At 38.9% G+C, this 25,570-nt stretch overlaps 1 protein-coding gene across 2 annotated transcripts; it reads left to right on the forward strand.

The window, feature by feature from the left end:
- The first annotated feature begins 2,650 nt into the window (after positions 1–2,650).
- Positions 2,651–20,479, forward strand: LOC309856864 (ATP-dependent RNA helicase DDX3X). 2 transcript variants are annotated; one of them, XM_082718628.1, is made up of 17 exons: positions 2,651–3,530; positions 6,426–6,486; positions 9,070–9,117; positions 11,596–11,725; positions 13,019–13,177; positions 13,254–13,353; positions 13,713–13,848; positions 14,700–14,785; positions 15,201–15,299; positions 15,385–15,545; positions 16,095–16,239; positions 16,331–16,475; positions 16,660–16,841; positions 16,928–17,045; positions 17,279–17,432; positions 17,758–17,894; positions 18,044–20,479. In XM_082718628.1, the coding sequence occupies exons 1-17, from the start codon at positions 3,486–3,488 to the stop codon at positions 18,121–18,123; spliced, it is 1,986 nt and encodes a 661-aa protein (XP_082574754.1). In that variant the 5' UTR covers positions 2,651–3,485; the 3' UTR covers positions 18,124–20,479. The 2 variants fall into 2 exon arrangements, with proteins under 2 accessions (XP_082574754.1, XP_082574755.1); XM_082718629.1 differs by having other exon boundaries at positions 17,761–17,894.
- Positions 20,480–25,570: the final 5,091 nt, after the last annotated feature.

Genomic DNA, 25,570 nt, shown 5'->3' on the forward strand with positions numbered 1-25,570 from the left:
AACTTTAATAAATCTTGCCTTGTGCCTACCTCACCTGGTGTCATGTTTATCTCGCCTATAAAACCTTACAGTATTAACCAGAGTGAAGGGAAGTAACCGAATCCACCTTGCTTGTTATCCCTTTCTTTTTTTTTTTTTTTTAAGATTTTAGTTTGTCATAGCATACAAGCAGGGGAGCAGCAGGCAGAGAGAGAGAGGGAGGCAGTCTCCCCACTGAGCATGGAGCCCAAAGAACAGTGGATCCCAAGACCTGGCATCATGACCTGAGCCAAAGGCAGATGCTTAACTGAAGGAGCCACCCAGGAGTCCCAAGGACTTGTTTGTTCTATATATAGACAGGATAGTCTCATGATATTTACAAATCCACCTTGTTTGTCTTAAAAGACCTTAGGAAGGTCCTTCATCACTTTTCTATAAAAGACTGATCATAAAACCCCTCAGTAGCAACCCACTCTGAACTCCTCTCACTCTAGAGAGTTTTTTCTTTCCTTTCTGTTCTTACCTTCACTTAATAAGCTTTACTTCACTTCCACCTGTCTGCAAGATTCATTCTTTGACTCCCAAAGAATGCTGCATCAATGAGAATAAAAGTACACTTCACTAACGGCTCTGTTATTTGAGATCACCAGTGTCAGAGTTGGAAAAGACCCCAAAGACCACCAATGTTTCTGTTTCTCTAGAGAGCATTTTGCAAATTAGCATAAGCAATTAAATTATCACAGTGACTGGCAAGGGCCACTAGCATTTTAGTAGTTACATGTTCTACAACACAGTGGAAAGTTCTTCACAAAAGATCATTGCCATACATGAAAATACTATTTGTCAGACTGTGTTTTCCAGGCAAACACAACATTTTTTTTTAAAGATTTATTTATTTATTTGACAGACAGAGATCACAAGTAGGCAGAGAGGAGGAAGCAGGCTCCCCGCTGAGCAGAGAGCCTGATGTGGGGCTCAATCCCAGGACCCTGGGACCATGACCTGAACCAAAGGCAGAGGCTTTAACCCACTAAGCCACCCAGGCATCCCCAAACACAACATTTCTTACTAGACTCCACATAGTAGAATTTTTTCAGAAATGAGACTGTATTATTCAAGGTAAATTTGTATTGTTAAGTTTGCCTTTTTGTATTTTATTGTTTGTACTGGAAGAAATTACCAACACTACTGTTTATCTCCCTGAGTTGTGACCACATTGTATCAATGGCTAAATATAGACGCGCTTAACTATTACTAGTGTCCTAGTACAAGTTATTTCATATGCTAAAGTATTTTATCAAGTATAATTTTATAATTTTACTTTTATTTCTTTTTATTACAATTAAGTCATTTTTTTTAAGATTTTTTTTTTTTTTATTTATTTGACAGAGAGAGGAGGAAGCAGGCTCCCCGCTGAGCAGAGAGCCTGATGTGGGGCTCAATCTCAGGACCCTGGGATCATGACCTGAGCTGAAGGCAGAGGCTTTACCTCACTGAGCCACCCAGGCGCCCCACAATTAGGTCCACTTTTTTTAGAGAGAGATCACTGGTAGGCAGAAATGCAGGCAGAGAAGGGGTTGGGGGAAGCAGGCCCCCACTGAGCAGAGAACTCCATGCTTTGCTGGACAACCCCCTCCCAGACCATGACCTGAGCCAAAGGCAGAGTCTTAGCCCCTGAGCTACCCAGGCACTCCACAATTAGGTTGTTTTGGAGCAAAAACATTACATGAATGGGTTTGACTTATACTATGGATGAGTTTAATTTCAGAATAGTGTAGTGTCATTATCAAATATTTGCTATAAAAAAAGTTATCTAATTTAGCTGAGGTGAAAAAGTAGTAAAGCAACATAATCCAATCACCCCTGAACGTTCAAATTTTGAAAAGGAAAAAACAAAAAGGTCTTTTATGTGGTAAACGATAATGGAGCCATTTGAATCCTAACAGTAGGTGACCCTACAAAAGAGGTTAAAACAGCTTATGATAGGGTGCCTGGGTGGCTCAGTGGGTTAAGTCGCTGCCTTCGGCTCAGGTCATGATCTCAGGGTCCTGGAATCGGACTCTCTGCTCGGTAGGGAGCCTGCTTCCTCCTCTCTCTCTCTCTACCTGCCTGTCTACTTGTGATCTCTGTCAAATAAATAAATAAAATCTTAAAAAAAAAAAAAAACAGCTTATGATACTCCTTCGCTAGGAGGCAAGGAAAAGCGATTTTTAGGATCACCTATACCGAGCTGGTACAGTAAAGAATTAAGCAATGAATGGGTTTTGTTTTATGTTTTTTTCCTTTTGTTTTTCGCATTTCAAGGGCAAGGGCAATGGTACTGAATCTGGATTGAGGGCCCTATAGGAGGGGCAAAGGAAGCAATGCCGCTGATTCCCCCCAGGCAGAACCAGTCCTCATCTTTTGGACCCCAAGAGGGTCGTTCACAATCTCCAAGACACTTGGGTTTGGGTAAACAGTGTACCACCACTGCACGCAAGATCTAGAGCCCTGAGGAAAACAAAAAGCCCCATCTGACATGAGTCACGGCAGGGTGGGGGTAAGGAGGGTAGGTATGGGAGGTCCCCAGAAAGATGCTTTTTCATCAGCGTCATTGATGCTCTAATTGTTTCACTGTTGCCTCACTACGTGACGTAGAGGGAGTACCGGCCTGAAACGCACAGTCGCAGCTAGGAAACTGGAGGGGCCTCGGATTCCTGGCTAAGACCCCCGCAGCCGAAGCTCAAGCCGGGCGGAGTCCGGGCGCCCTCACGTGCTGCCGATTCCCCTCCGTTTACCCCGACACATCCACCTTCTGCAGACTCCTCTGCCCACATCCTGTTCTTTAGCTTGGACAGCCAACGGATTCTACTAAAGCCAACGCCGATCCATCTACAAAATGACCAAAACTCCTCACACCTTGGGTCACGTGGCCCTCAACCTTCTCTACTGCAGGAGTTTTTTTTACTAATTACGACTTTGGGAAAGGCGGGTGGGGACTAGTTAGAACAGACATTTTACGAAACTTCAGATCCCAGTAACTGAAAGAAAAGGGGAAAGCGGTAGAAGGAGGGAAACTAGGAGGGTGGACGGTAGAGGGTGGGATGGTGAGATAAGAGATACGTAGGCGGTATGTTTAGTATCTCCCAAGTCGTGGAAAGAAGGAAAAAGCGAGTTTCCGCTTGTTTCCTGGAATTCCAAGACATAGGGGGAGGGAGGAAAAAATAAAGCTCTCGCGAAGTCTGAGAGTCTTTACGGGACAGTCGCAGTAGAAGATCCCGCGATGTTATGACTAAACGAACGTGATTTAGCCAGGCAGAAGTAACGGTAGGGAGAAAAGGGTTGGTAGGGGGGTGGGGGGCTGAGGAGGAAGACGCAAGGCCTACGTACTGACGTAAAGTCGTGATTGGTATATTACGGCCGTGGCCAAGCCGTGCGTTCCAGAGAGCTTTTAGTTCTCCTCAGAGGGCGCGAGTGTTTTGAAACGGTACATTTGCGGGTGGGAAACTCCGAGTTTTCCTTCAGGCATGAGTCATGTGGCGGTGGAAAATGCGCTCGGGCTGGACCAGCAGGTAAGTGGAAATATGCGTCTCGAGGCTGTCTGCGTGGAACTTTTTCGTAGTTTAACCTGGCTTATGGCGCAGTAGTATCTAGTCCGCTTTATTTCCCTTATTTTGTTACGTATGACTTTTTACGGATGGGATTGTGGGCAGACGGAGAAAGAAACTAGGTAGAGGTGCGGTGGCAAACAAAATGAGGCGTTAACAGTCTTGTCGGTAGTACCTGATACTTGGGCGGAGGTATTGTATTCCGGCCACGCACAATGGCGGCTTTTGTGGCAGTTGGCGCTTTCTTAGATATGCGCATGTGCGAGCAAAAAGAGGGAAGTCGCATAAGGGCTTCCTGTATTTATCTGAGGGGGTTGATTTTTCACTGGATGACATTGATTCTGGCTGAGAAGTGCCGTTGATATGTAAGGGAAGAGTAGTTTTGTAGCCACGAACTAGGGCGGGGAGAGTTGGGGCGAACAGGAGGGAAGGAGGGGCTTTCAGGGTAATGGCGGCGGTCTCCTTTGTTCGGACTAGAGGGTAGCGCAGCGTTGCTCCACGCTAACAGAACAGACCTGGTTCTGACGACTGACTTCACAAAAGCCGACAAAACAGTTGTCTTGTTTACTTTGGGGGTTTCTGTCGCCAGACTGTCGCAGCCTACTGCTGCGGATGGTGAAGTCGTGTTTCCGTAGTGGAAAGTTTTGTGACGCAGAACAGCCAGAAAGGCATACTGGGAAAGGGTGGGAAGAATGGCAGCACGGGCTTCCCTTGACCCGTGTTGGAAATAATGGAAGTTGGACGCTGGCGGGTAACCAGTTGGAAGGTTAGAGATCTAGAATTGCCTTTTACTTAATTCAGAGCGTCACTGAAAGGCCCTTTAGTCCAGGACTGTGGATTTTTTTCTTTGTGGTACGATGTGTTTTACATACGCATAGATTAGTAGTTGGACTTTGGAGTGCATCTCGGCAAAAATACTGGAAAAGTGGTTTGGTGGGGGAAAGTAAAGTTGTTACTAATTTTGTCGCGCCTAAGTAAAGACATTGAAGTAGGTCAAAAGGCTTTTCCTCTTGAAAGACACTGGCTTTTATTTCGATGTGTTAGTGCGAAAAAGGAGTTGTGGTCTTCGGTAGATAACAGGTTCATTCTCCGTAGAAGGAGAAATTTTCGTTTTACTGCGGTATACCTCCCCAAAAAACTAAAGTGAATAGTTCAGACTCTAAAGTGAACAGCTTGCTCGTGTAACTGACGGAAATAAATTAGGGCATAAACCTTCCGCAAAAAATATTTGACGAATTCCTGAATACTGAATACTTAACTAAAAATCGATTCTACATTTTAATGTTTCATGTAATACATTTGAAAGATTTGATGGTTTACTTCTTGGTGTTTTCCACTGACTATAGTTTTATTAACGCCTGTAGTCTGCTGAAGCTTGATAATGTAAAACACCTCTAAAATTGAAAATTTGAAAGTAAAACAATAGGAAGTCTCATTTGTAACATTTCCTCGGTTGCTAGAATCCATTTAAAACTGGATAAACTGTTGTCTGGGTCATTAGAATTTAGTAGTAAGCAAATTATGGCTGGAAAAGTTGTGATAATTTATTTAATATCTTAGTGGTGCATGTAATTGGTAATGTCTTGGACTTCTAGTGTATGCAAATGTTATTGTATGACTTTTTATTTGTTGCTTTGGGGTTTTTTGTTTTTGTTTTTTCAAATATGCAGGGACCCACTTTGCTGTGTTTTTTTGTGCTTTTAAAATTTCAGTTTGAAAGTTTTGGATTAATTATTAACAAACCCTGATAAAATAACCTTTTTTTTTTTTTTAAGATTTTATTTATTTGATAGTAGGCAGTAGGCAGATCATAAGTAGGCAGAAAGGCAGTCAGAGAGAGAGGAAGGGAAGCAGGCTGCCGGTAGAGCAGGCAGCCGGATGCCGGGCTGGATCTCAGGACCCTGGCATCAAGATGGGAGCCGAAGGCAGAGACTTGAACCCACTGAGCCACTCAGGTGCCCCTAAATAACCTTTTTTTCTATTGTGTTGAACTGTGTCATTGAGGGGATAAGTAGTAATTGAGATTAAAGAAAGTCTTTTAAAAGCTTTAGATATTATTTTATTACTTAGTACCTTTATAAGGAACAAACTCTTTGAATTTGTCATCTTCCTAAAATGAAGTAAATAAATGCTGCCTTCTGTGTGGCCGGTATTAAATGGAGTGTAAGTAGGACAGTACTCAAAAGTGGTAGTTGATGGTGGTGGTATTGCTACCTTGTAATTTATCCAAAGTAAAAATAGTTGGCACAGTCTTTAGGGATAAAGACTAATGAATTTCTAAATTGTCCTAATATTCTCCAGGTAGAATTTTTACCAGGTAAAATTTTAATGCAAATAATAAATGGGAAACCACTGGTTGGGGGAGTATTAACAAATTAGTTTTGTGATTGAAGAGCATTTTGCTCTGGAAAATTGTTACAAAGAACCTGTTTGAGATTAATGTATTTGAAACATCTGTAACTGGTTATACTGTTGACATCTGTGTATTGCCTTATAGACTGTCCCCCATAGACTTAAAAGGCTTTTTTTTTTTTTTTTAAGATTTTATTTATTTATTTGACAGAGATCACAAGTAGTCAGAGAGGCAAGGAGGGGGGCAGGCTCCCCGCTGAGCAGGGAGCCTGATGCAAGGGCTCCAATCCCAGGACCCTGAGACCATGACCCTAATGGAAGGCAGAGGCTTAAACCCACTGAGCAACCCAGGCACTCCTTAAAAGGCATTCTTAAAACCATGTGAGGCAGGCTGGGCAGTAATGCTACAGGGTAGGACAGGATTTTAGAACTAATTTGTCTTTTGCCAATTGATTTTTTTAATTTAATTGTGTTTCACCATGTGAGGTGTTAATATCTTTCTTCTAGTTTGCTGGTCTAGACCTGAACTCCTCTGATAATCAGAGTGGAGGAGGAAGTACAGCGAGCAGTAAGTAAAAAATCTATGTATATGTTTGTTTTTTATAAGAATTAATATCAGAGCTGCTTATTCATTGTATTGAGTGATTTTAAAGTGAAAATTCTCTTCTTGCCAAATATGTATGTATAGATATTTTAGTATTTTAATATATCTATATAATAAGAGACTGGTTCTTTTTGAGAGGAAGCTGTGATCATTTGAAGGAAATGCAATCACATATTTACTTATTGCTTGTTTTTCAGATTTTACTTATTTATGAGAGAGAACTTGTGAACATGGGGCAGATGGGAGGGACAGAGGGAGAAGCTGACTCCCTACTAAGGGGGCCCCTCTCAGGGCTCCATCCCAGAACCCTGAGATCATCATTTGAGCCACCCAGCACCCATAGTCAACATTTTTAGATATGTCCACTATGGATTCTGGTTAAGCATGAAGGAGTTGGGGGTATTCATCCCTCTGCTGATCTGACCTGAACAGTGTTAACTTAATAAGAGAACCTGTAATTTACCTGTCAACAGCTACTACTACAACTGTCTTTTTTTTTTTTTTTTTTAAGATTTTATTTATTTATTTGACAGACAGAGATCACAAGTAGGCCGAGAGGCAGGCAGAGAGAGAGAGAGAGAGGAGGAAGCAGGTTCCCTGCTGAGCAGAGAGCCCGATGCGGGACTTGATCCCAGGACCCCGAGATCATGACCCGAGCCGAAGGCAGCGGCTTAACCCACTGAGCCACCCAGGCGCCCCTACTACAACTGTCTTAAGATGAACCTGACACTTCAGAATAGAACTAGGCTCTACTGCTTCTTGGGTTATAGTTAAAATTTAAAATGTCTACCATATTAAATTGAATAGATTGGTTTTTTTAAAAAGTGTTTTGTTTCATTTGGTGCTTGTTAGAGATTAATATTTGAATGGAACAATTGACCCTTTTTTAGTAGCTGATCTCTGCTTGGATCCCTGTTTCCAGAAAAACAGTGGGTATACTCTGAAGAGCTTTAAGTATGGTTAATCCATATTAAATCTTATTTGCTACTCTATGCATATTATAAAGGATATAATTTTTTTTTTAAAGACTTTATTTATCAGAGAGAGAGAGGGACAGAATGGCAGAGGGAGAAGCAGGCTTCCTGCTGAGCAAGGAGCCTGATGCGGGACTTGATCCCAGGACGCTGGGATCATGACCTGAGCTGAAGGCAGCTGCTTAACCCACTGAGCCACCCAGGCGTCCCAAGGATATAATTATTTTATTTACAAAGAATCTAGGGGCGCCTGGGTGGCTCAGTGGGTTAAGCCGCTGCCTTCGGCTCAGGTCATGATCTCGGAGTCCTGGGATTGAGTCCTGCATCGGGCTCTCTGCTCAGCAGAGAGCCTGCTTCCCTCTCGCTCTCTCTGCCTGCCTCTCCATCTACTTGTGATTTCTCTCTGTCAAATAAATAAATAAAATCTTTAAAAAAAAAAAAAAAGAATCTAATTATACTAATGGTTTCGGACACTTATTTTAATGTAAAAGAGATTTAGTTAAAATTTAGACACTAACACTTACTTCTTTCTACTTTGTGGATTAAATGTCTTTATTTGATTGTCATAGGCCAGCTGTTAATTTAGGAAATCTTAAAATACTTAACAAGAAAGAAATTCTTTCTTGGAATCCTTAGCTTTCATCTGTATGAAAACTCTACTACATGGTCTTTATATTGGCACAGTAGAAACAAAGCTAATTGAAATTGGTCAGTCGATTTAGTGCATATTCTTTTCTTTCTTAGTTGGCAGTTTTGTTATAGCAATAGTTGTATTTGTTAAGACTTGTAATTAATACATTTTGAAATAGCATAGTCTTTTTTTTTTTTTTAATGAACTCCATGCCCAGAGATGAGAAGTCATGTGTTCTACTGAGTAAACACACTAGGCACCACTGAAATGTGTTTGGATTGAGGGTTTTATTACAATCTATGTTCCCAGATTTGCCAACATTGTCTGCCCCTGCTTTTTCTTTCTCTGTTTTTTTTAGATGTGACATAAAAATGTGTATTATTTAAGCGCTTGCCCATTTTTAGATTTTATTTTTATGGCTGTAAAGTAATTTAACAGTTTAAACGTTTTTATTCTAGGATCAGTGTTTCTTTGGGGTTTTCGTTTTTCAAGATAATATGAGAAAGTGCACAGAGGGAGAGCAAGGGACAGAACCAGACCAGACCCCCCACCCCACTCCCAACAGTTAGCTGGGTGTGATGCTCCATCCCAGGACCCTGAGATCATGACCTAAGCCAAAGGCAGACATTGAACCAGCTGAGCCACCCATGCACCCCTAGGATCAATGTGTTTTGTTTTGTTTTGTTTTGTTTTGTTTTGTTTTGTTTTGTTTAAGATTTTATTTATTTATTTATTTGACAGAGATCACAGTAGGGGGGGGGGCAGCCCGATGTTGGGTGGGTCTCGATTCCAGGACTCTGGGATCATGACCTGAGCCAAAGGCAGAGGTTTTAACCCACTGAGCCTCCCAGGCGCCCAGGATCAATGTTTTAATACATATTTTTGTAAACTGCTGTGTCTTGGTGGATGTCTTGGGTCTTTAATTTTCTGTTTCTCTTCTAGAAGGACGCTATATACCTCCTCACTTAAGGAACAGAGAAGCCTCTAAAGGTAAGTTTACTGCAACTTCTTGTATCCAACTTTGGTTTTAAGATAGTAAAATTTAGGGAAAATGAGGTAACTGAGGAAGTGTATTACATTTCTGTTTTCTTAACTTCATAACTCTGGAAAAGTTCGTCTGGTATTATATAATGGATATTTATTTCTTTTGAGCCTAAAGTTTCACTACTCTAGTGCTTTACTTATAAATACAATATGATTTCAGTTTGAAAGTTACTGCAGTGGGGGTCACTGTTTTGTAAAATAACTGGAGGGCACTGAAATCCTCAAAATGCAACAGTGAAAATTAGTTATTGCAGAATATTTAACAATTGAAGGATTGCAAGCAAGGGCATGTTCAGTGGGTTGGAGAGATTGTCTGATTTTAGTTTTCGCAAGAACTATTTCATGTTGAAGGGCTTTGTTTGAAATGTTACTTAAAAAAACCTGTGACGTTTAGTATTAAGTTTTTAATGTAGAGTAAATAGATGATTAAGATAGTGTTGGGATGATTATACAAGTGTCTTAAATTCATCATCATGGTGATCTGAATTTTCAAGAGATATAAAAAGTCAGGAAAAGCCAAGAGAATAGAAGATGGTGGAAAATGAGGTAGGTGTTTGGGGATGGGGGAAATGAATTCTATTTTGTGGACTGGGTATGTACCTTCATACATAGTCTGTCGTTTATGTAAGTTTGTGCAATACCAAAAGATCACTTCTGGCTGATAGAATTATTTTCTCAAACTGGAATTTCTTCTTAAGAATTTTCTGTTTAAGTAATCGAAACCTAGTATGGGACTCAGACTTAAAACATTTGAGATCAAGAGCTGCATGCTCTTACTGACCCCCCCCCAGAATTCTTTTTGTAATGGGTAATCCTCAGAATGTGTGTGACTAGAATTGCAAGGAAGGTATACAAACTGCTTCAGAGGGAGTAACAACAGTATGGAAATTAAGAAATGGAAAAGTAAAGGCCATATAGTTAACTAACAGCTGTACAGCAAAGGGGGAAGTACTGTCTGTCATTACTTGAGGAACTGCAAAGAATTAAATTAAGTGTCCCTAACTGGTTTAGTTTCCCTCTAGAAGATTTACTCTGGTCACCTTTTTTTAACCTGTCTGTAGCTGTGCCCTCAAGGTGTGTTCATGTGGAATATAGGAAGGGATGACAGGTTTTTTCCCCCTGTTGTATTTGGTTTAGTTTGACAACATATTGTTGAACTCTTAGGATGTGACAGTAGTATACAATACATAATATTTTAGTCAGTAATACAGGTAAATATAAAGAGTAGTAGTTACACCAACTGTTTATGTTGTTAGCACTGAAACAAAGGAGCTTTGGCAATGTGAAATAACTAAAACTATGGATACATTCAGGGGGAAAAAGCTTTAGAGACTTTAAAGAAAATGGTTTGAGAAGTTTTTATCTTAAGTATAGTGTTTAAATGACTTCTAAGTGGGTTGTTAATTTTCTAAATTTAGAGTTCTTAGGGAAAACTTAATTGCCTGATGTTTCTACTGCTTGCATACCTAACTACTAAGGAGTCATTTTAAAGATCCCTGCTCGTTTTTGAATTCAGATTCTTTTGAGGGTATCTTTAAAGTGTTAGGTGTAAGAGAACAAGGAAGCTCTGTATTGAATATTTCCATTTATTGAATTTCTTTTAAATATTGTTAGACTAAGCTTGATAGTATATTGAAGGTAATTCAGCTGATTTGTTATACTTAACAGCTGTTGTTTAAGTAGCTACCAAGTTGCCTTCTCCAAATTCTTTTGAATAAGACTCTTGTTAACCATGCCCCTTACTGCACAGAGCCCATCTGAGCATAATTCTGTGACTGCAGTTTGAAGCTTCATCCTTCATGAGTTTTCATAGTCTCTTTCCTCATGCATCTGACAGATTTCTCCTTACTGGTAACTTTGTAGTGGATCTCTTAATTTAAGCTCTTAGATAACTGATTCTACCTGAGGTAAACCTTGTGAATTTAAAAATCTATGTTATATATGCTATATGGTACATACCTTTTATTAACTATAAAGCTAAACTTAGAGCTTCCCTTTCTACTGCCTTTGAGGTTAAAACTTTGGAGGAGGCACTTGGGATCCCTCTGATAGCAGTTACACCTTTAAAAAAGGCAATTTGCCACAATTGTGTTAAAATAATTTTATTGAAATAGGCTCCTGTTTTACTCCATTATTTAATACATAGCAAACATTAACACTTTTAAAGAATGGAACTTAAAATGTTGGTGTGATATGACACTTCAAGGAACAGAACTTAAATTGTTAGTGTGACACTATTTGCTGGTAAAAACCCAATTCTCTGAATCTTGGTTCTCTTCTCCAGTATTTGGTAAAAGTAATTACACTGATACTTGGTTGCAAAAGAATAAAATAAAAGGGAGGCTGTGTTAGCTTTTAAGACAGGAATTATGTGAAAGTATTGTGAACTCTTTTGTTTTTTTTTTCCTTAACTTTTTTGGGAAGGATTCTATGATAAAGACAGTTCAGGGTGGAGTTGTAATAAAGATAAGGACGTCTACAGCAGTTTTGGGTCCCGAGATTCAAGAGGAAAGCCCAATTACTTCAGTGATCGTGGAAGTGGACCAAGGGGAAGGTAAATTACTCTCAGCTTGCAAATGTCTTTATACTAGAAGTTTAGGAATAAACTCTTAGGGTGCTTTGTTTGTTTGTTTGTTAAGATTTTATTTATTTATTTGACAGAGATTACAAGCAGGCAGAGAGAGGAGGAAGCAGGCTCCCTGCCCAGCAGAGAACCCAACATGGGGCTGGATCCCAGGACTCTGGGATTATGACCTGAGCCGAAGGCAGAGGTTTTAACCCACTGAGCCATCCAGGAGCCCCATAAACTCTTAGTTTGATGTGATCTCATTCTTTGTATTTTCCTTGGTCGTGATTTTTAAGATTTTAAAAATTTTTTTTTTTTTTAAAGATTTTATTTATTTATTTGACAGAGAAAGATCACAAGTAGATGGAGAGGCAGGCGGAGAGAGAGATAGAGGGAAGCAGGCTCCCTGCTGAGCAGAGAGCCCCATGTGGGACTCGATCCCAGGACCCTGAGATCATGACCTGAGCCGAAGGCAGCGGCTCAACCCACTGAGCCACCCAGGCGCCCAAGATTTTAAAATTTTATTTGAAGGGCGCCTGGGTGTCTCAGTGGGTTAAAGCCTCTGCCTTCAGCTAAGGTCGTGATCTCAGGATCCTGGGATCGAGCCCTCCATCGGGTTCTCTGTTTGGCGGGAGCCTGCTTCCCTCCCTCTCTGCCTACCTCACTGCCTACTTGTGATCTCTTTCAAATAAGTAAATAAAATCTTTAAAAGAAAAAAAAAAAAAGATTTTGAGAGAGTGCGCACAAGCAGGTGGAGTTGCAAAAGGAGAGGGAGTAGCAGGCTCCCTGAGATTAAAATTAAGGGTCTGCCACTTGATTGAGCCACCCAGATCCGTTTTAAAATGAAAATATGAAGTACATAGTGGGTATAAGCATTACAAAACTTAATTCTTAAGATTATAAGACCTGATGTTGTATAACTTTATATAAGGTAAAAATGGATGTGGATTTCTTAAACATTGATGTATAAATTATACATAACCATTAATTAAAGGGCCTGGGGCACTTGGGTGCTCTATTGACAGGGTGCCTACTTTCCCCGTCTCTCTGCCTGCCTTTCTGCCTAATTGTGATCTATCTCTCTCTCTCTGTCAAATAAAATCTTCTTTAAAAAAATTAAAGAGCATTATTTCATAAATGAGATAGCCATTATTGAATTATTGAGATCTTTGAAAGATATTTCTGACACAATTCAACTAGTATACAAGTATATATCTAGAGATATATAGAGATGCTGTGATAGAAGCTAAATGACATGTATCAATTGTTTATGCTGTTTAGGTTTGATGATCGTGGACGGAGTGACTATGATGGTATTGGTAGTCGTGGTGACAGAACTAGCTTTGGCAAATTTGAACGCAGTGGACACAGTCGTTGGTGTGACAGATCAGATGAAGATGACTGGTCAAAACCTCTTCCACCAAGTGAACGATTGGAGCAGTAAGTTTTTGAAATATATGTTGATTGATATTGAAACTTGTTATTTAGTATAACTATAATAATTATTTGACATTAGGGAACTCTTCTCTGGAGGAAACACTGGAATAAACTTTGAGAAATACGATGATATACCAGTAGAAGCAACTGGCAATAACTGTCCTCCACATATTGAAAGTGTAAGTTGTTTTTATATGACTCCTTAACAGTTCTTTGTTAACCATTTAGAAACTTGATTGGGTTATAAAAAGAGAGACTAAGATTTTATGTCACCATTATGAACAATTCCGAAATAGAAAATGTCAAACATAACAAAGAATCCAAAAGTTACTCTATTATATTTTAGACACTGAAGTCTATTTCTTTAAAAATACCTAGAACTTTTTCAGGTACTTTCATCCTAAAATTATAGCAGATAAAATCACAACCAAAAGTGGATATTCGGGGTTGGGTGTTTTGGTCATAGTAGCACAACACAGAAATTGTAACAGGTTGGACATTTCTAGTTGTGTTTGACTTGCTTTTATCTCCTTGATAGTTCAGTGATGTTGAGATGGGAGAAATTATCATGGGGAACATTGAGCTTACTCGTTACACTCGTCCAACTCCAGTGCAGAAACATGCCATTCCTATTATCAAAGAAAAAAGAGACTTGATGGCTTGTGCCCAAACAGGTAAGCTGATTAGATAAAGAATTTAAGTTAATACTTACTGGTCTTTCTCTAGAAATAGTACTTTTTACAGGGAGAATTGAGTTCTGTGGTTAGCTTGATTCCGAGTTAGGTAAACATTAGTTGTGTTTTGTGTTTTTTGTACCTTTTTATTTTTTGGATATATGAGGACATCTTGGTGAATTGTGCAGTGAATTGTCAGCCTGCTATTACTGCATCAGGGAAAGTTGTGAATGCAGTGCAGGGGAACATTAGCTACTGGAATAGGAAATGATCAACTTAGAGAAGACTCTCTGATTCATAAAAATGGGTGGTGGGGGGGTACTTGTGCCTCCTCTCTAATATTTTGGCAGTTGGGCAGATAGTGATAAAAAGATAGCAGAACTACTTCTCCATGTAAAACATACCTGTGCATAGAAAGAAAAGAAACAAGTCATTTGTAATAAAGTTTCTTCTTTAAGGATTTCTTCATTTTATGTTTAACTGTGATGTTTAGGCTAAATCTGGGATCTGGTTTTTTAAAGTAAGTTTCATTTAAACGGTTACAGCCAAGGCTTTTCTTCTGAAAAGGAAACCAACTACAGTATAAAGCCCTTTACTCTTAAACTTGAGAAACTGTTATGCATTCCATCAGTCTTACAAAATGTAAAAAAGTAAAGAAAGGGAAGGTGGTGCCGATTGCACGTGAATTAAAATCTGAAGAGGAGAGGATTGCATTGTTTAAAATAGACAACAGGAATCACTTCACATTCTCTTTGACTATATGAATATACCATATTTTTCCCAAAATTTGGCATAAGGTAAAAATTTTTTTCACTAAAAGGGAATGTGGAACACAATTATTTTTTTAACAGGGTCTGGAAAAACTGCAGCATTTCTGTTGCCCATCTTAAGTCAGATTTATACAGATGGTCCAGGCGAGGCTTTGAAGGCTGTGAAGGTAAAGATTGATTCCCTTTTTAAATAAGTTGTTAGCGTAGTGAAAATTTGATAATTTTTAGTTGGGACCTTTCTAAACAGTACTGTGTTTTACTTTAGTTCCTCTTTCTTACTGTATTTATTTACTACTTAATTTTTTAAAAGATATTTATTTAAGAGAGCATGAGCAAGCAGGAGGAGAGGGAAAGGGAGAAGCAGACACCCTGCCGAGCAGGGAGCCTGATGTGGGACCCGATAGATACCAGGAGCTGGATTATGACCTGTGCTGAAGGCAGATGCTTAACCGACTGAGCCATCCAGGCACAGTGGATGTAATTCTTAATTATAAAGGGAATTTTGCTGTGATGAGTTGTTTCAAAAAACAACAAAGTTTTGGCTCTTCGAGTTTACTTTCTGAATTGTTTCTCATTCCTTAGGAAAATGGAAGATACGGGCGCCGTAAACAATATCCTATCTCCTTAATTTTAGCCCCAACAAGAGAATTGGCTGTACAGATTTATGAGGAAGCCAGAAAAGTAAGTTTGCATTTTACTGATTATTGCTATTTTCATTTATTCTAATGCTGTTTTTATGAGCATCTAATAAACTCTTTGCTTATAGTTTTCATACAGGTCTAGAGTTCGTCCTTGTGTGGTTTATGGTGGTGCTGATATTGGTCAGCAGATTCGAGACTTGGAGCGTGGTTGTCACTTGTTAGTAGCCACTCCAGGACGTCTAGTGGATATGATGGAAAGAGGAAAGATTGGATTAGACTTTTGCAAGTAAGTATTTTTATGTATAAAAGATGTAATTTATTTTTTAAAATTTTTCAATTTTTTTATTTAAATTCTAGCATACAGTGTATCATTGGTTATAGGAATAGAACTTTCATATTACTGGTCATTTTGTAGTGATTTTAGTAAGATTGTCTTCAGATTTACTAACTTCAATAATTTAACTGCATAATTTTTTTTTTTTTTTTAAAGATTTTATTTATTTATTTGACAGAGAGAAATCACAAGTAGGCAGAGAGGCAGGCAGAGAGAGAGAGAGAGGAGGAAGCAGGCTCCCTGCTGAGCAGAGAGCCCGATGCGGGACTCGATCCCAGGACCCTGAGATCATGACCTGAGCCGAAGGCAGCGGCTTAACCACTGAGCCACCCAGGCGCCCTAACTGCATAATTTTTAAAAGTTACAGTTAACCTGTATGATTCATTGGAACAATGTCAGATAATGGTTATGTGATTTATGTGTTTCACATGTGTTACGTTGCAAGGCTAGCACGTTGAGATGAATATTACAGAGTTATAAAATGAGTATTTTTCATTAAAGATACTTAGTGTTGGATGAAGCAGATAGGATGCTGGATATGGGATTTGAACCTCAGATACGACGTATAGTTGAACAAGATACTATGCCACCGAAAGGTATTCGCCACACTATGATGTTCAGTGCTACTTTCCCTAAGGAAATACAGGTATGATTTACTGTTCTGTTAGAACATTTGTAAATAAGTATTTTCAGATAATTTTAAGAAGTCAGGGACTAAGAGTGTTTTCCCCTTTTAGATGCTTGCTCGTGATTTCTTGGATGAATACATTTTTCTGGCTGTAGGCAGAGTTGGCTCCACCTCTGAGAACATCACACAAAAAGTAGTTTGGGTGGAAGAATCAGACAAGCGATCATTTCTTCTTGATCTCTTAAATGCAACAGGTAAAGTTAATAATAGTGTAGTGAGAATCTACTTGGATCTCTTTAGTTCCTACCCTCCTTTTGCCCTCCTGTCTAAATGATTAAAACATTTTAATTATCTCTGTGTGCTTGCTTTATGGAGTGCAAAGAGAACCAAAGTGCTGTGTTCTTAATAGTAAACAGAACCTTATATCTAATTTTACAGGGAAGGATTCACTGACTTTAGTGTTTGTGGAGACCAAAAAGGGTGCTGATTCTCTGGAGGACTTCTTATACCATGAAGGATATGCTTGTACCAGTATCCATGGTGACCGATCACAGAGAGATAGAGAGGAGGCCCTTCACCAGTTCCGCTCAGGAAAAAGCCCTATTTTAGTGGCTACAGCTGTGTGTATATTTTTATTTTTGAATTAGGTATGTTTGAATGTTGCTTGCTTTTTTGCATTTTTTTTTTAACTAAAGTTATTTTTCAGGTGGCAGCAAGAGGACTAGACATTTCAAATGTGAAACATGTTATCAATTTTGATTTGCCAAGTGATATTGAGGAGTATGTACATCGGATTGGTCGTACAGGACGTGTGGGAAACCTTGGTAAAGTGTTGATTTATTTAATGGTTTGTCACAGAATCTTAATATTAGAAATTATCTTTCAAGGGAAAGCTGATGTGACATCAGATAACTAAAATTGACTGTTTAAATCTCTAGTTTGATTACATCACATATTATAACAGTTTTTGTTCCTGCTTACTGTTAAATATTTGAAGAAAGACTCTAGACTATTTTATGGAAACCTCAGTTTTATGTACTACTTTGGATTTTTGTAGGCCTTGCCACCTCATTCTTTAATGAAAGAAATATAAATATCACAAAGGATTTGTTGGATCTGCTCGTTGAAGCTAAACAAGAAGTGCCATCTTGGTTAGAAAATATGGCTTATGAACACCACTATAAGGGTAGCAGTCGTGGACGCTCTAAGAGGTACACATTGTTTTGAGCCTTCATTATTCTTACCAGCTTTGGGTAGAAAGTTGTGTCCAGGGTTAGCTAAAACACTGCCATTACTTAATATATTTTTGATAAGGGATAGTAGATGTGACAAAAAAAAAAAAAAATAGGTATAAAGGAGTTAAATGTCAGCCTAGTTAAGGGCTCAGGATTTTAGAAACACTATTGAAAGAGTATCATGGCAATTGAGTTGAGGATTGGAAAGTACACGGGAATTGTTGGTTTAATTGAGTTGCAGACATAAACTATGATTTTCCTCATTCCTCATTTCTTTCTGCAATGGTTTTCCTTTTAATAGTAGATTCAGTGGAGGATTTGGTGCCAGAGACTATCGACAAAGTAGTGGTTCCAGCAGTTCTAGCTTTAGTAGTGGTCGTGCAAGCAGCAGCCGTAGTGGTGGAGGTGGTCACAGCAGCAGCAGAGGATTTGGTGGAGGTAATGTTAACTTTTCCTGTTTATGTCTTAAGTGACTGCTTTTTGTTTTTTCTTAAAGCATAATTTATTGGAAAAATTTCCAAGAATACAAAATCCAGTAGAAACTAAAGTGCCTCAACTAATTTCTGTTTTCAAACATTTCTTGATAGGTGGCTATGGAGGCTTCTACAATAGTGATGGATATGGAGGAAATTACAACTCCCAGGGGGTTGACTGGTGGGGCAATTGAATCTGCTTTGCAACAAAGTCACCCTTTTCAAACAAGCTGATACGGAAACCACATGTAACTTAGCCAGACTATATTTTAATAGCTTCAAGACCTTGCAGTACATTACCAGCTGTGATTCTCCTGAAAATTTAAGGGAGCTTCAAAGTCACAAGAAGAAAGGAACAATGAACAGCCTTATTCAAAAGTTGGTTTGAAGACATAATTGCTGTAGTTTGGATTAACTCCCCTCCTGCTTATTATCACCCCAAACTGCATTTATAATTTTGTGACTGAGGATCATTTGTTTGTTAATGTACTGTGACTTTACTTTAGACAACTTATTATTTTGATGTCCTGTTGGCTCAGTAATGCTCAAGATATCAATTGTTTTGAAAAAATAAATTTCCTGAACTTGGGCTAAAATCAAACCTTGGCAAACAGGTGTGATATAACTTAACAGGAATCATCAATTCATCTATAGATACTAATATGGCGAAAAAACCTTAGGCAGTAGCCTGCATTAACACTTCTTGGTACTTGCAGACTGGGAGAACAACATCTTAAGGCAGTATTAGTTTCAAAGGAGGCAGACTGTACCAGGTTAAAGTTCTGACTTGCTCACTCTATCCTGGATAGGCACTTAGAATCTTTTAGTTTTTAAATAAGCAATAAGCCATTCCAGTCAAGATAAGGTGGCATGTATGAATACATTCACATTTTTCAAAGCATCCTTCAAAGTTAATGCAAATAAATACAGCAATTTCTCTTTTCATGTTTAAGTTACTAATTTTAAGCTAAGCAGATGTGGGCATACTATAACAGGAAGAGGTTTAAAGGTTTGATAACAAAAGTGTTTGAGGGATATTTCATCTAATTAGATTTTTTAATGCCTGCCGTAAATAAACTTGAAATGGTAGGATAGTTGGCCATAGTAGGGACCAGTCTTTATGGGCCTGCTTCAGTTTTGGTCTTTAACTCATGCTAGTGTTGATGTTTTTTGGTCAAGAAGATACGATCAAGAGGGATTATGCAGCAGGCTTTACTCTAATATAGATTCACATTACTCTTTAAGCTGCATTGAAATGTTAAAATGGCTTACACTTGTAGACTTTGTAGTTCAGGATAACAAAAACTCTAAAATCCTTGAGATCACACAGGTTGGAAATACATACTAAACTGCATAAGATGTTATTTCTATATGCTGCAGTCTTAGTCTATTTTAGTTGCATAGGTTTCCATTATAGTTAGTCTATGATAAATTTGGCCAAAGATTATAATCTACAATTTTATGGTGATTTTATGGCCAGAATGCAGTAATCCTCAAAAAACTATCTTTGTGATGGCATAAGAAGGCAAAAATTTTTCTTAAAGTGCAATAGATTTTCAGAATATTGTGCCTTGTTCTAAAAACCATTAAGTAGGTGCACTTGACAGTATTGAGGTCATTTGTTAACGGTGCTATTTCAATTAGTATGGGTTTTAGACTATTGTACATTTTGCCCATGACTTTTTACAAAGTACTTAATTTTATTGCACATTCAGAGAATTTTTTATATATATGTCTTGTGTGCGTGTCCTTAAACTTCCAATCTTATTTTGTCTCAGATTGTTGAACGCAGCTTGTTAAATAGATTCTAAAATTTTATTTGGGACCACGGAATGATAGTTGAAAAAAACTATTTGCACACAACAGATTTTAGATAACTTTTTGCTGCTAGTTTGTGTAATATTTATTGAACATTTTGACAGATATTTATTTTTGTAAGCCTAAAAGAGAATTCTTGGAAAGTTTAAAGAAACTTGACCAAAAGACAGTACAAAAACACTGGCACTTGAATGTTGAATGTCACCATATGTGAAATAATAAATTTCGGGGTAGTGTGAGCTTTAAATGTTAAGTTCTATTAAACAATTGAGTCAAATTAAGCAGACCCGTCACTGGTGATACACTAGTTGTAACTTTCTGACAAAGTTTAAGACAAAATTGGCAACCTGAAATTAAAAACATGCCAAGGTTTTGATACACTTGTCTTAAAATACTGATGAAACACTTCTGAACACTGATAATGAAGTGTCCACATTCTCAAAGGTTTCTCAAAGGTTCTGTGAGTTTTAGTTAATTTTTAGTTAATGTTTTTGTTTATGGTGGCTGTCTGGCATATTTGCAATCCTCAAACATGTGGTTATCTTTGTGTATTGCCATAACTAGTGACTTTTACGTTCAGTTTTATCAGTAAGTGTGTATTTAAAGTTGCTGAATGTAGATCTTGAACCTCAAGTCACTAAGTTAGTAATTGCTTATTGTATTAGTTTTAGATGCTGGCACTGCATGTGCTGTGTTTGTTCTAATTTTACTAAAATAAAAAGTTGGACATAATCTTGCTGTCATTTGTGCCTTAATTATGAGATGTAGAGGGGCACCTTAGGTGGCTCACTGGGTTAAAGCCTCTGCCTTCTGCTCAGGTCATGATCTCAGGGTCCCGGAATCAAGCCCCGCATCAGGCTCCCTGCTTAGCAGGGAGCTTGCTTCCTCCTCTCTCTCTGCCTGCCTCTCTGCCTACTTGTGATTTGTCTGTCAAATAAATAAAATCTTCCAAAAAAAAAAAAAAATCATGATTTGAAATGAAATTGTACTGTCAACCTGGAGAATAACAGCAGAGATGGTATAGCTTCCCAGTCTCCTACTTTGGTCACACATCAAGGCAAGCATCTCCTACCAGTTAGCTGATGTAACCAAACCAGCTTAACATGTAATACAATAGATATTATGAAATTGGCTTTTTAAAGGGAATCAGTCTCAAATTTTTTGTGTTCTGTAGAACTAATTTCCCATCACTGAAGGGTAGACACTTCTAACAGCAGCGATTGGCTTTTGTCCTTAAAACTTTTGTAAATGAAATCAGTCTATATTATTTTACTGGAGATTTTAAGTATTTGAAGTGAGATAATAGAAGAGTGTACAGCAGCAGAGGGAGAGGGAGAAGCAGATATGCCATCAATTCTGGTACATTGGTTGGTTTTGTACTTTGTTGTGGCAGAGGGATGGAAAGATGACCTAGAAAACTGCCTCAGTGCCTTGTTCTTGCACTTAGTTTTTATGTTTCATGGAACATGATGTTCCCTTTCCATGTGACTAGGCAGGAAACAAATAGGATAAGGGAAACAGTCTTAGGGAGACCTCTTCCCCATTATAAACACTCTCCAGGGGGCACTGGGGTGGCTTAATGGGTTAAAGTCTTATTTCCTTCGGCACAAGCCCCGCATCGCATCAGGCTCTCTTTCCCACTCTGCCTGCCTCTACCTGCTTGTGATCTGTCAAATAAAATCTTCAGGGGAGAAGAAAAACACCTTGCAAGGTGTCCTGGAGTCCTGAGGCTTTCAACCGCAGGTTCAGGGATGTAAATGCAGGCTAGAAACTGCTCCCAACTTTGTATTCCCAGCAACTACCCAGTTAAATGATTCAGATTTGCTTATTCTGACATGGACCCCTCTAACTGAGGTTGCAAAGAAATGAGACTCCCTGACCTTTCATTTCATAGTGTTTAGATCAACAGGGCAAATTCATGGTGTGTCTTGGGGTTTCAGGTTTTTTTTTTTTCCTTGCTTAATATGTATATTTCTGTCTGCCCTACCATGGTGTCTCAGGATACCTTTATTAATGCTTTATTAATGCTTTTAGACCCCTGGGAAGTTTGACAACTTCAGGAATTCTTCCTATCATAAGAGCCCTCATCTAGGGCACCTAAGTGGATCAGTGGGTTAGAGCCTCTGCCTTCGGCTTGGTTCATGATCCTGATATCCTGGGATTGAGCCCCACATTGGGCTCTCCACTCGGCGGGGAGCCTGCTTCCTCTGCCTGCCTCTCTGCCTACTTGTGATCTCTCTTTGTCAAATAAATAAATAAATTCTTTAAAAAAAAAAAAAAAGAAAGAAAGAAAAAGCAACGAAAATAGTTCAGTTGCTTCAAACTGAGCTCCAGAGCACTAATTGTTAGCCTGTAATTGGTCTTGATATTCAGTGAAACCCTGGATATTGGGTAGTAAGGTCATTTCTAACCTTATTTTTTGCACATTCTTGTGTGATACTTCTTCTAGAGCAGCCCTCTGGGATGAGCATATTTCTTTTCCTGTTCATATATAAAGATAATGCATATTTCTAGGCAAAAATTGGAGTTTACCTACTACCCATTATAAAAGATTTGGGTTCTCTATTATCAGGGTTTTTTGTTTATCTGATGAAAATCAACACTGGTTTTTATGTGCAACCACTTGAACCAGACTAACTTCTTACCTTGATAGGAGGGCAAAACCTTGTGAGAAAACTGATGCTTAAGTTTTAGTCACTCTGGACAGCACTTACCTGAACTTCTCTACTGATAGAACACAAACCGTCTAAATGACTCATCTGATCTTGCTGTAAGTCATTTTTCAGGTAATAGGTTATGTGCAAATTTTATCATTTTTTTTTTCTTCTTAAGATTTTATTTATTTGACAGGTCACAAGTATGCAGAGAGAGAGAAGGGGGAAGCAGTCTCTCCACTGAGGCAGAGAGCTCAATGCAGGGCTCTATCCCAGGACCCTGAGATCATGACCTGAGCCAAAGAGGCTTAACCAACTGAGCCACCCTGGCGCCCCCAATTTATATCTCTCTTACTCAGCACATGGGCTTCCATGCTGATTTCTGCCAAGTGCCACCTTAATGCTAATTGCCTGATAATGTGTGACTGGTACACATGGATGGATGAGTGTGCAACTCTTGATCTTGGGGTTTTGAATTCAAGCCCCATGTGGGATACAAAGCTTATTTAGAAAAGTTTTCAATTAGCAATAATCGCGCCTCGGATAAACCTCATTGGCTACGATACTGCCACTGTGCAAAGATACAAAGCTTATTTAAAAAAAAAAAAAAAAAAAGGTCTGAAAAAGGGGCACCCAAATAGCTCACTTGGATAAGGGTTGGACTCTCGATCTCAGCTCTGGTCTTAATCTCTCAGGGTGGAGAGTTTAGCCCTATGTTAGGTTCCAGTGTTGGCCATATGGAGCCTACTTTAAAAAATTAGAAAATGGGTAAAAATATTTTTTTTTATTTAGCAACACTGTCCCCTGTGTCCATTTGGATACCAGTCATCAGAAGCTTAAGAGAGACCTAACATATGCTACAATGTAGGAAAGATTATTATATAGCATGAGTACAGATGTTGGCTCCACTTCAGATAATCTAAGAAAACAGACTAAGAATCTTCTTGCCATACAATTTTTGACCCCTCTTGAAAACTGAAGTCCACTCCTTAGCCTTACTCAAAATCATTAGTGTAAATCCAATGGCATGCCTCCACTGATCACCAACTTTTACCGATTCCTACTTTGGCTTATTTAAAGTCTACCCTATATCCTTATTTCCCACAGTAACCTTAAACATTGGAAATAGAAAGATGGAAAACATTGCAAAGGAGGTACTATATTACTGCAGACTCTATAGCTTGTTTTATCTAATACATGCTATGGGAAGATGGGTAAACATTGAAGAAACCTTCTTTCCATCTTAATAAATGATACAGCCTAAAAGATCACTTAATAAAGCCACCATTTCCATCCACAGACACTTCCTTTCCTGCACATTTCATACCCTTCTATTTTGCCTGTTTTATCCTGGTTCTAACCTGTTGTGCACTGACAGTTTTGCAGCTATGATCCTAAAATGACCCATCATTAGGCTCTTTCTGCTTTCATAGTAATTGGGAATTTCATCTTCAGAATGCAAACCACTCCATACCCAGACTGCTTCAGGATGACCTCAAGCTCTCCTGCTACCTTTGAGAAGAAGGACATTTCTCAGAGAAAAAGTGCTTAGGAAATATTTGCCATGTTCTTCCTTTATTCTCCCTGACCTGTTATCCATAGCATTCTGATTAGATACATAATTTATACCTTACTCAACAAGGGATGCCTGGGTAGCTCAGTTAAGCAACTGCTTTCAGTTCAGGTCATGATCCCAGGGTCCTGGGATCGAGATGGAGCTCCACATCGGACTCCGTGCTGAGCAGGGATTCTCCCTTTCCTCAGTTTATGCTCACTTGTCTCTTTCAGGCTGTCTGTTGCTATCTTTTTCTCTCTCTCAAATAAATGAGATCTTACTTTTTAAAAAATCTTTTCCTCAAGGGACGCCTGGGTGGCTCAGTTGGTTAGGCAGCTGCCTTCGGCTCGGGTCATGATCCCAGCGTCCTGGGATCGAGTCCCACATCGGGCTCCTTGCTCAGCGGGGAGCCTGCTTCTCCCTCTGCCTCTGCCTGCCTCTCTGTCTGCCTGTGCTCGCTCTCTCCCCTTCTCTCTCTCTGATAAATAAATAAAAATCTTTAAAAAAAAAATCTTTTCCTCAAAACCTCAATTTTTTAAAAATATTTATTTTACATAAAGAGATACAGAGAGAGGGAACACAAGCAGGAGGAGTTGGGAGAGGGAGAAGCAGACTCTCTAAGCAGGAAGCCTAACATGGGGCTCAATCCCAGGACCCTGAATTCATGACCTGAGCTGAAGACAAATGTTTAACAACTGAGACACCCAGGCGCCCCAATAAAATCTTAAAAAAGAAGAGGAAGACTGGGTCTTCTTAATCAAACTCCTGATAAGGGCAATATAAAGTACAGTAAATTATTTTGGTAAAATGCAAAATTTTTAGTTTCCAGGCAGACTATTTTGCTTTCTAAATTAGAAACAAAGACCAAAAAAAAAAAAAAAAAAAAAAAAAACCTTTCAGAAAATTAACAAGAACAGACCAAATAGTCTTAAGAAAATTGTATCCTTTTATTTTATTATTTTTAAAAGATTTTATTTATTTGAGAAAGAGGAAAAGAGAGAGCACATGCAGGGAGGGACAAAGGGAGAGGGAGAATCATGCTTTCCAACTGAGCGAGGAGCTTAACGTGGGCTCCCTCTGGTCCCAAGCCAAAGGCAGACACACCCAACTGACTGAGCCACCCAGTGCCCCTACAACTTTTTTTTTTTTTTTAATTTATTTGACAGAAATCACAAGTAGACGGAGAGGCAGGCAGAGAGAGAGAGAGAGGGAAGCAGGCTCCCCGCCGAGCAGAGAGCCCGATGTGGGACTCGATCCCAGGACCCTGAGATCATGACCCGAGCCGAAGGCAGCGGCTTAACCCACTGAGCCACCCAGGCGCCCCAACTTTCTTTTTTATATCCATTTAGTTCTTTGTTGTCTTCTTCCCTGTTCTAAAATAACCATCCTTATTTTCCAAAATTACTTTCATTTCACTTAGACTCCTTATTATTGCAAATGCACCTCAATTTCTCAGACCTTTTCCTTAGCAAAAACAGATATCTTATTTCCCTTGCATACAGAGATGTTTCCCACATTGTTTCTATTAGCTTTAATTGCATATATTAGAAGTTTTAGCCTCAAAAACCTTAATTTCTGGTGAAAATTAAATAATTTTATTTTATTTATTTATTT

Source organism: Mustela nivalis (genome assembly GCF_964662115.1).
Source record: "Mustela nivalis genome assembly, chromosome: Y".
NCBI lineage: Eukaryota > Metazoa > Chordata > Mammalia > Carnivora > Mustelidae > Mustela > Mustela nivalis.

Bases quoted from the DNA above. Each gene is read 5' to 3' on its own strand.
- LOC309856864 (XM_082718628.1), top strand. From the start codon at position 3,486: ATGAGTCATGTGGCGGTGGAAAATGCGCTCGGGCTGGACCAGCAG. The intron at 3,531-6,425 runs GTAAGTGGAAAT...TCTTTCTTCTAG, and splicing joins CGCTCGGGCTGGACCAGCAG to TTTGCTGGTCTAGACCTGAA. The intron at 16,240-16,330 runs GTATGATTTACT...TTCCCCTTTTAG, and splicing joins CTTTCCCTAAGGAAATACAG to ATGCTTGCTCGTGATTTCTT.